This window comes from Labeo rohita, chromosome 3 (genome assembly GCF_022985175.1).
Source record: "Labeo rohita strain BAU-BD-2019 chromosome 3, IGBB_LRoh.1.0, whole genome shotgun sequence".
NCBI lineage: Eukaryota > Metazoa > Chordata > Actinopteri > Cypriniformes > Cyprinidae > Labeo > Labeo rohita.
Genome location: NC_066871.1, coordinates 1,213,672 through 1,226,117, shown reverse-complemented (window position 1 = coordinate 1,226,117; position 12,446 = coordinate 1,213,672). Strand labels below are relative to the sequence as shown.

At 33.1% G+C, this 12,446-nt stretch overlaps 1 protein-coding gene across 4 annotated transcripts; it reads left to right on the top strand.

Annotated features, from left to right (window-relative positions):
* The first annotated feature begins 286 nt into the window (after positions 1-286).
* LOC127162828 (cytochrome P450 2K1) lies at positions 287-11,467 on the top strand. 4 transcript variants are annotated; one of them, XR_007827421.1, is made up of 11 exons: positions 287-538; positions 1,077-1,239; positions 2,759-2,908; positions 3,078-3,238; positions 3,329-3,508; positions 3,603-3,744; positions 8,395-8,579; positions 8,753-8,894; positions 9,083-10,578; positions 11,102-11,244; positions 11,333-11,466. XR_007827421.1 is itself a non-coding variant. In XM_051105698.1 (9 exons), exons 1-9 carry the CDS (start codon positions 341-343, stop codon positions 9,268-9,270), a joined length of 1,509 nt encoding a protein of 502 aa, XP_050961655.1. In that variant the 5' UTR covers positions 287-340; the 3' UTR covers positions 9,271-11,462. The 4 variants fall into 4 exon arrangements, 1 of the variants encoding a protein (XP_050961655.1); XR_007827422.1 differs by having other exon boundaries at positions 3,639-3,744; positions 9,083-11,244; positions 11,333-11,467; XR_007827420.1 differs by having other exon boundaries at positions 9,083-11,244; positions 11,333-11,467.
* The last annotated feature ends 979 nt before the right edge of the window (positions 11,468-12,446 follow it).

Here is a 12,446-nt window from a genome sequence, read left to right as displayed (position 1 = left end):
CTGATCCATGGTCACATATGCTGTAGATTGTAATTGTAATTTAAAAATAAAAAAAGCAATTTCAGTGTTTTTAAAAATAGACAATTTGATGATCATTTGATCAGGGTTAATTTGGGTTTTCAAATGTAAAGTGGTATACATAAAAAATATGTTTTCAAAAAACATTTTTTAGCGAACTGTTACTTTAACTGTAATCTACTGTGTATCTGCAACAACATTGGACTGTGTCCTAGTTTTTGACAGTCTCCACCTCCAAGACTAAGTGTAGCCACTCCCACTATATCTGTGCTGCATTTAAACAGCACATACCTTAAGGTCTTATGGGTATCGTTCTGAGAACATGGCTTTCATGGAAGTACTTCTTCAGGTTTCCAGCACGGGAACATTAATCTGCTGCTTGCTTCTGTTCTTAGCTGTTTATCTCCTGTTCTTCAGGTCTCAGAGAGACAAAAACGAACCTCCAGGGCCAAAACCGTTGCCACTGTTGGGAAATCTGCTAATGCTGGATGTCAACAAACCGTACTTGAGCCTGTTTGAGGTAAGGATGAATGAGATCGCTCCTACTGGGCAACCGGTTCTGCTTTGTTTTTATTGATTTATCAGTAAAGAGCCTCAACATGTTGACAAACCTGCCTGGTGAGTTTTTACAGAGCACAGTTCTGTTTTTCATAGAAAGAAAATGTCATGTTTTACCCCGAAATTACAATTCTGTCATCATTTTTTTTAAGCTGTGGAATACAAAAGAAAATAGTTTGAAGAACCAAACAACATTGAATGCAATTGACTTCCATTATACACTCTCAAGAAAAATGGTACAAAAGCTGTCACTGGGGCAGTACCTTTTGAAAAGGTACATGCTTGTATAGTTTAGGTACAAATATGGATCCTTTAGGAACAAAGGTGTATCTTTTGAAAAGGTATCACTCCAGTGACAGTTTTTATACCTTTATTTCTGAGATTGTATGGACAAAAATGTTCCAAAAAATGTAATTTTATGTTCTACAGAATTAAGTCAAATAAAGTTTGGAGCCTACTTTTTTACCACTACTCCTTTAAAATCTTTTAATCTTCGTCAGATGGCAAAGCAGTTCGGCCCAGTGTTCACTGTCTACTTTGGTCCAAAAAAAGTGGTTGTGCTAGCCGGCTACAAAACAGTGAAGCAAGCACTTGTTAATCATGCAGATGAATTTGGAGACCGAGAAATCATGCCACTGTTCCATGATTTCACTAAAGGTCATGGTAAGATCACCCCAGTTTCCTGACAAGTATATACTTAAAGGTTTTTTTTTTTTTATACAATAAGTTACATACAGTGGTCACAAACAGATTTTGGACACTTTTGGACTTGGTTATTAAGACTTGTATGACTTAATATATCATAAATGATGTCTCTTACTGAAATATGTAGTAGAAAACCCATGAAAGATTTTCATCATTTAAAAAATCCACATTGTTTTATACATATATTGGACTATGGGGGGCACCATTATTTTGATGATGTGAAATGGCTGTACTCGTTGAGTTACTGGCGCTACCTGTTGCTATTTTTTGTGCAAAACAACTCAGAAAAAAAATTGATACGTTGAGCACAACTGCTGAAAGAGCTTACGGGTGACGATGGATATAAGCACAAGATTTCGATTTTCCCCACAAAAAGTTTAAATGCACACGGATATTGAATGAAATCCATGACTTGACAAGCGTCGACATGTTTACATCCTGCCAGGATGGCATCTAGCGCTTCTTGTCTCTGCCGTTTATCTACTTGTTGGTCTACTAAAAGCCTCAAAGGCATCAGGGCTAAAGTGGAGAGAACAAAGACACAGGTCTTAGGAAGTTTTATTTGCCCACAGGCATCTTCCCATTTTTTTCTCCTCGTCTTATTGCTAGGAAAGCAGTGAAGACTTACATTACTTCTCTTGTTGCCCTCTGACTGAAAATTACAACCAAAAGCCGCATTGTACGTGGCACCGTATCAGTATTTTATTTTCTTAGTTCCTTATTCTGAGTTGTGTTGGGGTAAAAATAGCAACAGGTAGTGCCAGTAGTTCACCCAGTGCAACCATATTACATCATCGAAATAATGGCGCCCCCCCATAGTCCAAAATATGTATAAAACAATGTGGATTCTTTTAAATAACATGTCTTTCATGGGTTTTCTACGACATATTTCAGTTATATTAAGCAATACAAGTCTTAATACCCGGGGTTCCCTTTCACACTGGCATCAGAATTTTGCTGCTTTTCAAATGATGAGTCTGATTTTCATCACTCAAATGATGTTTGAGTTTCCTTTTAAAACCACATGTACCTTTCTGATCAAATTTTTAACCAATTGGTCTCTTTTAACAGATATACGTGACCAGTCATAGGGGTCAATTTTTTTTATTGAATAAATAAAAATAAATAAACTTTCCATTGATGTATGGTTTGTTAGGATAGGACAATACTTTTTGAAAATCTGGAATCTGAGGCTGCATCAAAAATATTGAGAAAATCGCCTTTAAAGTTGTCCAAATGAAGTTTTTAGCAATGCATATTACTAATCAAAAAATTAGTTTTGATATATTTACGGTAGGAAATTTACAAAATATCTTCATGGAACATGATCTTTACTCAATATCCTGATCTTTACTTAATATCCTAATCCCACTTGTTAATCATGCAGATGAATTTGGAGACCATGATTGACTGTTTGAGTTACAACATTTGCATTTACATTTATGCTTTGAATATTATTCTTTGTATATCTTTGTAGGCATTATATCTGCCAATGGAGAGAGTTGGAGAGAAATGAGACGGTTTGCTCTCACCAATTTACGAGACTTCGGGATGGGGAAGAAAAAAATTGAAGAGAAAATCATAGAGGAAACATGCCATTTACAAGAGGAGTTTGAGAAGTTTGAAGGTTAAGTACATTTATTAATTTAGCTGATGTTTTCACCAATGAAAAATGATACAATAGATGATTTATCATAAAGAGACAGTTACGTAAGTCTTACAGAAAACCATGTGGAGAAAAATACAGCGATGGAGTTGGCAAATGGACTGAACACCACGGCCTGTTTTTTTTATAGGAAAGCCTTTTGAAACCACACAGCTGATGAACTACGCTGCCTCGAGTGTCATCTGTTCCATTGTGTACGGACGCAGGTTCGAGTATACAGACCCTCAGCTACGAAATATGGTGGATCGAGCCAATGAGAGCATCAGGCTGAGCGGAACAGCGACCGTGCAGGTTCCCATGTGATATAAATACAATCTGTGGTTTACAGTGGCATATAGTATTGCATTGTGGTGGTGGAAACATCTGGTTTTTGTTCTCCAGCTCTACAACATGTTCCCTTTCTTGGGTCCATGGCTCAAGAATTGGAGACTACTCATGAAACACCTAGCTCTTGATATCAAAGAGATATCAGAGCTGGTGAGCGGTTTACGTGAAACACTGAACCCACAGGATCTCAGAGGCTTTGTGGATTCCTTCCTCGTCCGCATGCAGAATGCAGAGGTATTTATTTAGGTACATTTGAACACTCTTGTTTTTTTTTTTTTTTTTTTTTTTTTTTTCTATACATATCCAATCTAATCTAGCATCTGGTCAGGAATCTGGAGAGAAGAATTCGCTTTTCAACCAGCAGAACCTTATTTTCTCAGTCGGAAACCTGTTCGCCGCTGGTACGGACACTACTAGCACAGCACTGCGCTGGGGCTTGCTGCTTATGGCCAAATATCCACACATACAGGGTATGATAGAATTATTACAGTTAGATGGAATATTTTCATGTTTTCTTGAAACATTCTGGGTTCATAGTGGCATTTGTGTAAATAAATAAGTAAATACATAACTTCCACACCAAATTAATTTCAATTTCTTATAAACAAACAAAAAAAAAAAAAAGAAAAAAAAAAGAGCTTTGTCGCCAGGACAACGTGTAAAACAACTGTAAAAGTGATTATTTCAACAGTTTTAGATATGTGTTTCAGAATGTGTTTTGCTTTTTTCACGGAGGGCAGCAGAATGACGAAATAACGCAAGTTTAAAGTGTTCTTTAAAAATTAACCTGTGTTTTTGCATTCAACTGGGTTGCTTTTATATTGTTTTTATATGGAAATATGCGCTAGGCTAACATCTTGACCATTGCGCTTGTTTGGAAGTGTCTAATGCATTTCTATATGTAAAAGCATGTTATATAAATGGCTACTTACGGCTCAAACAATACCTAGAACAATTAATGGAGGGTGCTTTATAACATTATAAAATATGGCCCTCATTTAAAAGTATGGTGACACATTGCTGCCACACACATATTATTTTTTCCACTTAATTATGTCATTATAATGAAATGTTATGTCATTTCAACAACATCTTTTCTCGTTAAAACAGCGTCTTTTCTCATAATAATGAGATGTTGTTTTAACTAAATCTTTTCTCATAATAACAAGATATGTCTTTAAAACGGAATCTTTTTCTTGTTAAAATGACGTCTTATTGTAATAACTATGTTACACTATGTTATGTTGTTAAAACGACATCTTTTCTCAAAATAATGAGACATTATGTCTTTAAAACGACATAATCATTGTTAAAATGGCATTTTTTTCTTATAAAAACGAGATGTTATGTTGTTTCAACTAAATCTTTTCTGGTTAAAACAACATCTTTTCTCGTAATAACCAGATGTTATGTGATTATAATGACGTCTTTTCTCGTAATAACAAGGTGTTATATCGTTTTAAGTGAATCTTGTTTAAATGTCGTTTTCTCATAATAACAAGATGTTATGTCATTAAAATGACATCTTATCTGCTAATAATGAGATGTTGTTTTAACTAAATATTTTCTTGTTTAAATGACATCTTTTCTCTTTAAAACGGCATAATTATTGTTAAAAAGGCATTTTTCCTTGTAATAATGAGATGTTGTTTTAACTAAATCTTTTCTCAATAAAACAGCTTTTCTCGTAATAACGAGATTTATCATTAAAATGACATTTTTCTCAATTAAAATTACATCTTTTCTCAAAATAACGAGGTGTCATGTTGTTAAAAAGACAAATATCTTGTTAAAAGATTTTTCAAACATTTTCTCATAACGAGATGTCGTTAAAATGACATTTTTCTAGTTAAAACATCATCTTTTCTCGTAATAACGAGATGTTGTCGTTAAAATGACATTATTTCTGGTAATAATGAGATGTTGTTTTAACTAAATATTTTCTTGTTTAAACAACATCATTTCTCTTTAAAACTACATAATTATTGTTAAAAAGGCATCTTTTCTCGTAATAACGAGATGTTATGTCTTTAAAACGACATAATTACCATTAAACCTGAATCTTTTCTCGTAATAATGAGATATGTTGTTTTAACTAAATCTTTTCTCAGTAAAACACCTTTTCTCGTAATAACGTGATTTGTCATTAAAATGACATTTTTCTCAATTAAAATGACATATTTTCTCATAATAACGAGATGTTATGCTGTTAAAATGACATCTTTTCTTGTAATAACGAAATGTTATGTCATTAAAATGACAATTATCTTGTTAAAATGACATCTTTTCTCGAAATAATGAGATGTCATATTGTTAAAAAGACATATCTTGTTAAAAGACATCCTTTCTCATAATAACGAGATGTCGTTAAAATTACATTTTTTTTCTAGTTAAAACATCATATTTTCTCGTAATAACGAGATGTTGTTAAAATGACATCTTTTCTTGTCATAAGAAGTTAAGAGAAAGATTTGTTGTTTTAACGAGAAAAGATGTCATTTTAATGAGTTAAGAGAAAAATGTTGGGTGACACTTTAGAATACGGTTCTCTCATTAATGAGTAACTACACAGGAACAAATGACTAATGCACTATTAACATTCTTGTAGCTACTATTAACTAACAAGAAACTCCGATTAACGAATCAGTAAGTCATAGCACTCAGTTGAACGTGGCAGTTCACTATTAGCTAATCAGTAATTTTTTTTTCATATCTCCCAGATAACTACAAAGAACTACTATATACATGTTCATAATTAATGTAAATAATGCAAAATGTATAATTAATTCTAAAGTGAAGATCATGGTAACCCACTAGTAATGACTCAGGTATTACCAAATACTTCAGAAGGAATTACTAATTATTTAAGTCCGTATTCTAAAGTGAAGATCATGATAACTCCTTAGAAACGACTAAAATCATTTAAAACTATTGAGGTTTTTGTAAGGTTCTGGATAGTCATACTTCCAATGGCTTTGGTAACATTTTAGTCATTACTAGTAGGTTACCATGATTTTCACTTTGAATATGGATCCAAATAATTAGTAATTCCTTTAGAAGGTTGTAGTAACATTTGAGTCATTACTATCCAAAACCTTACACATACCTCAATAGCTTACAATGATTTCAGTCATTACTACTATAGATTGTACTATAGTTATCATGATCTTCACTTTAGAATATGGATGCAAAAAATTTGTAATTCCTTCTGAAGTATTTGGTATTACCTGAGACATTACTAGTGATTTACCATGATCTTCACTTCACTACTTTCAGCCGAGCACTATTACTTACTGATTTGTTAATCAGAGTTTCTTATTAGTCAGTAGTAGTACACTGTAAAACCCAATAGTTTACCTTACTTAGTTACAATTAGTTATCTTTACTTAGTTACTATACTTACTAGGTTTTATTAAGTTACAGCTACTTTCAAGGCAAATAAAACAATTTACTTACTTGCTTTGAGTGATGTTTACTTAAAATATCCAAGTATCCACAAAGAAACCAATGACATTAATAAACCAGTGAGAGGCAGCAGTGCACTAATATGTTGCTAATGTGCAACATAACAACAGAAGAAGAAGAAAAAGTTTTTGAGATGGGCAATTTTTAGTAGACTTTTCACTCACATCTTTCTTTCACTACTTGAATTCACTCATTTCCCAAAGTCATCTTGAATGTTGAATTTTCAATACAACTGAAATATTAGAGAGAACATCACAATTTTTTTTTTTTTATACTCACCATTATAGTGAATAGTGTTACTTTTGGTTGGGCATTTGGAACTTTGTTTATATTACTATAGTTTTCTTTCTATTGTTGCAGCAATGCAACATGAAATCAGAGTTCTTTGATTTCAAAGAAAGAAAAGTAATAAATAAGTCGCTTTTAGAAGGTGACCTATATTTTAATTAAATAATTAGATTGCATACTTTTCATGTTGATTAATAATCTTTTACAATTTTATTGTTTCTCTATTTTTTATAAACACTACAAGAAGCTTGTATCTGTGTTGATACAATCTTTTAATATTTGGGGTAATGTGCCTGAGTCACACACAGACTTCAACATTCAGCGTGTGAATCACAACAATGGTAACAACTCAATTTTATTTATTTTTATTAACTGTATCAATAACCATTTTATGAGCTTTTTTTTGTTTGTTTTTTGTTGTGCTACTACTGACACAAGACAGCAAATGAAATTGACAAATACAAACAACAACAGTAAAGCAAAGCAATTGCATAATTTATTCATGTCGCAATGCACTCTGGGAGTCAGTGAGTACCTATTAGAGGAATGGAGTAATTAGATAAATTAAAAGCATTAAGTAAATTCAACTTAAAATGGTTGTTAAAATGACTCTTATATTTAAGTAATGATTACATCAAGTTTTCCAGTAAACATTACTTAAATATTTTAGGGCAACCAGTTTCCTTAAGTTTTTTAAGTAAATTCAACTTAAAATGGTTGTTAAAATGACTCTTATATTTAAGTAATGATTACTTCAAGTTTTGCAGTAAACGTTACTTACATTTTTTAGGGCAACCAGTTTCCTTAAGTTTTTTAAGTAAATTCAACTTAGCCGGGTTTAGAGTGTAGTTACTAGAATGTTAATAGTGCATTAGTCATTTATTTCTGTGTAGTTATTCACTTATGAAGGAACTGTATTCTGAAGTGTTACCAAATGTTGTTTTAACGAGAAAAGATGTTGTTTTAATGAGATAATAATAATTAAATTAAATATAAAAATAATAATTATATAAAAATAATAATTTTAATGACATGACATCTCGTTATTTCAGCATAATTCAGTGGAAAAAATAATATGTGTGGCAGCAATGCATCACCATATGAGAGCATCGTATTCACTTTTTATAAAGGAAAATAGGGATGAGTGAAAATAACTTTTGTGGTGATCAACATTAGACCAAAAATTGAGCTGAACCTGTACTGAACTTGGAATATTTATCAGTGAGTCTTTACCAACAAGTCAACAACATTTTCTATTTTCACTGCTCTGTGTTTGACTTGTTAAGTATACTTTAGATGTGTAGCATATCTTATTCTGGTGGACTGAGTAAAAAAAAAGTGAAATTTAAAGTGTGATATGTTTGCAGATCGGGTTCAGAAGGAAATTGACCAGGTGATCGGTGGACGGCAACCGGTTACAGAGGACAGGAAGAACTTACCGTATACAGACGCTGTGATCCATGAAACCCAGAGATTTGCTGACATAGTACCCATGAGTATCCCCCATAAGACCAGCTGTGACGTTCACTTCAATGGATACTTTATCAAGAAGGTTAGCGTACTGTAAAATAATATAAAACACAGAAACAATTCCTAGTACAAACACAGTTTTCCTCTACATGACACCATTTCCACCAAGTGAATGAAAATACATTTTCAAATGCACAAAATATTCACCTTTTTATAAAAAAAAAACACTAAGATGCTATGTTTTTTCTTGAGCAGGGCACATGTATATTTCCTCTTCTAATGTCTGTATTGTACGATGAGGATGAATGGGAAACACCCCACACCTTTAACCCCGAACACTTCCTGGACAAGCAGGGGCGATTTGTGAAGAAAGATGCCTTTTTGCCCTTCTCTGCAGGTACTGTTTTTATTCACACAGGGTTTGATTGTCTTCTTTATTCATGAAATATCCTTCTTAAATGGTCTCAGACTAAAGTTGATTGACTTTTGTTTCTTTGTCCTGGTGAAAGGAAACACATTTTGATAGATTTTGCTATCCTATCTGATGCGTAGAGGTTTGTGACCTTCTCTCCCTCTCTCTCTCAGGCCGCAGGGCTTGTCTTGGAGAGAGTTTGGCCAGGATGGAGCTCTTCTTGTTCTTCACCTCCCTTCTTCAGCATTTCCGCTTCACTCCTCCTCCTGGAGTGTCTGAAGATGATCTGGATCTCACTCCAGCGGTGGGCTTCACCTTGACCCCGACTCCACACAAATTGTGTGCAGTCAAACGCTTGTGAACTATTTTACATATTTGCTTGTTCATTTTTTATATGCAATGTGAAACCTCAATCATGATTTTTAAGCATTCACAAAATAAAAAAAACACTATGAAAACCATATCATATATAAAATAGGAACGTTTTTTTTTTTTTACATTGTCATTTTTAATTTAAATTATGTTTGCTAGATGTTTCTTACAATCGACTGCAATTTCAACGATGTGCCTCCATCCAGTCAACAACCAATGGATAGAACCAAGGCCCAGTGTTTTTATTTTTTGATAATCAGTTTCACCTTGATGTACATCACAGTGCAGAAGAAAATTAGCATTTTAACATGCTGGACAAATTAACTAACTACAAGACTATTGCAAAATACCAGCGTTTATGATTAAATAAAACATTTCAGTTCACAGTTATTTCATTATATTTTTTTAGATATTAGTAGTGTGTTTCTTTTTGGAGGTTTTCAAAAGACTAAAACTGTCTATTTTTTTGTCTGCTGTTTTTGACATCAGGTTAGTACTTACATTTTGTTTGCTTTTGTGGGACTGAAAAACTTCAGGAATTGTATATTGAATTTCAGTAATTATATTAATATGGAATTGTATATTGGATATTGATTTCGGGAATTATATCGAATTTATAAGTTCAAAAGGAGACACTGATATCTAGTTTCGAGGTTTTGTCAGGTTGAGCTCACTTCTGGTTTGCATGTGTTTTTTTTTGCTTTGGAGTTTGGAGCCCCCTACAGTTAAGATAATATTTTGCTAAATTTCACATTCATAAATGTAAATTCAGTAAAATACAACATTTGGTTTTGGTTTTTGAAAAGGAAATTAACTTATATACAGTATTATCAAGTCAATTAACGTATTTACATGAATAGCCTCTGCAAATATTGTATTTCTTTTGGGGTTTTCTTTCCCTATACTCTGATCTTCACAACCTTCATTTATTACAGTACTTTAGATATAAATACGAACTTTCACTGTCGTTAGTTTCACTCTATACATCCATGTTAACATTACTTAAAAAATGCATGTAACGCCATGGACTTAATATAACTGAGTGGTTTCTACAAAAAACTAACATTGTCAGCTTTGCTTAACAAGTGTTTGTTCAGTCAACTTAACATAACTGAGTGGTTTCTACAAAAAGCTAACACTGTTAGCTTTACTTAAGAAGTGTTTGTTCAGTCAACTTAACAATGCTGAGTGAAACGCACAAATTAGTAAAACGTTGTAGGATGGACCTTTAGGTGCACCGTAGCTGCAACAGAAGACAGACAAACCAGGAAAAGATGTGGGTGACTCTGCTTGTCAGGTATGAATTAAATTCTTTACCATCCTGATAAATACTGCTTTGAAAAAGTGATTTAAGTCTGCACAAAGGGTTTTTATTAAAGTTATAGTATATTTTGGTGCCTGGCAATGCTAATCTGTTCCATACAGGCTACATTTTCATTCTCTAGTATGTTTCCATTTTAGTCAGTTATGCTAACTCGTGTTTCTCTCTCAAAACAAGCATGTGGCAATGTAAGGACTGCAAAATAACAGTGTCAACTAGATGGCAATTTTTGAAGCACTATAATGTTAGATTAACACATGGCTAATTTGGTCACAGTAATTGTTTCCCATGCACTATATAATATGGAATTAACATGGAATGTATCTTAATCGTTCATATGCTAAGGATACTAGTGTTTACGATGTTCTATTTAGCTGTTCAAGCCCATGTGGAGGTAGCCTAATTGCTTTTTGTCTTCAGATTTCATTGAATATCCCTGAATGTAAATTTAAAAATGAAAGATATCCTCAGTGTTGTGTTATGTCTTTTAAATCTCTAGATTGCTGCTGAGTTTACTTGAATTACCATCACTCAACTGATATAGACAAACCCTGGGTGGATACAGAAGTAAACTGGCCAGCATCTACCAATAAATGAGTTGCAGGACGGAACATGTGTAAACTAATGGCTGTCACTAAGAAGGTTTGTAATATCTGTTTTTGATATGATGCTTGTTTTCACTTTGGCATGGTGAATTGTAATTTTGTCTGTTCTTAATTTTTTTCCACAGAACAATACCGACTCAATTTGGATCTGTGCATCTTAAAGGGATAGTTCACCCAAACCTTTGTCATTGTTTACTCACCCTCATGTCATTCCAAACCTGTATGATTTTCTTTCTTCTGTTGAACACAAAAGAAGATATTTTGAAGAATGTTGGTAAACAGACAGCAATTGACTTCTATAGTATGGAAATAAAAAAAATACGTTGGCTACTGTCAACTGTCTAGTTACCAACGTTCTTTAAAATATCTTTTGTGTTCAACACAAGAAAGAAAATCATACATGTTTGGAGGGTGAGGGTGAGTAAATAAGGAAAAAAAAATTTGGGTGAATTGTCGTTTAATGAAGACTATGAAATCCTCATGAAGGAGTATACAGTAAGTGTTCTCAGGCATTCTTTTGAACACTAGATAATACAAAAAACTGTATAGTGCAAGAACAACAACAAATTATATTTATGTGTATATATATATATATATTTGTTGTTGTATATACAGTACTTTTTAATTAAACACTTAAACCTGAGTAGCTTAGTAACTAACATGGTAGCAGTTGTAGTTTTAGTGATTGTTGATTGCTTTGTTGTACCTTGAAATCCAGTGTCAGATTAGGCGACACGTGGATGTAAAACATTAAGGCACAGACAATAGACCTTAGTCAGGTTAGATGGCATATTGAATTTACCATGAAAATTAGACTGTAAGGGATGGATTTACAGTTTTTACAATTACACACTGCATAAAGGTCCTGCATAAAACTGACAACTTTTAAAACTGGAGTTTGGAGTTTCATGGAGTTTGTGTCCACTGAAAGTTTTTTTTTTTTTTTTTCAGCTTGAAAATGTATGTTGTTAAACAACAGTACAGTTCATTGAATGCACTGTAACCTATACTTACAGCCCTATTTATTCCTGTCTAAAATTAATATGACCTGACTAAGGTCTGTGGATACATAATTCTCAGAATCTTTGCTTTTACTGGATGTATTGCTAAGTGATGTTAAATTTGCAACCTGCATTTGTTGGTGTAATGAAAATTACTGAACAGCTTTACTGTTTTCATGCCTTTTAGGACTTTGTGAATGCTGAAAGAGACGTGACTAATACAGCCATTGGAATTTAC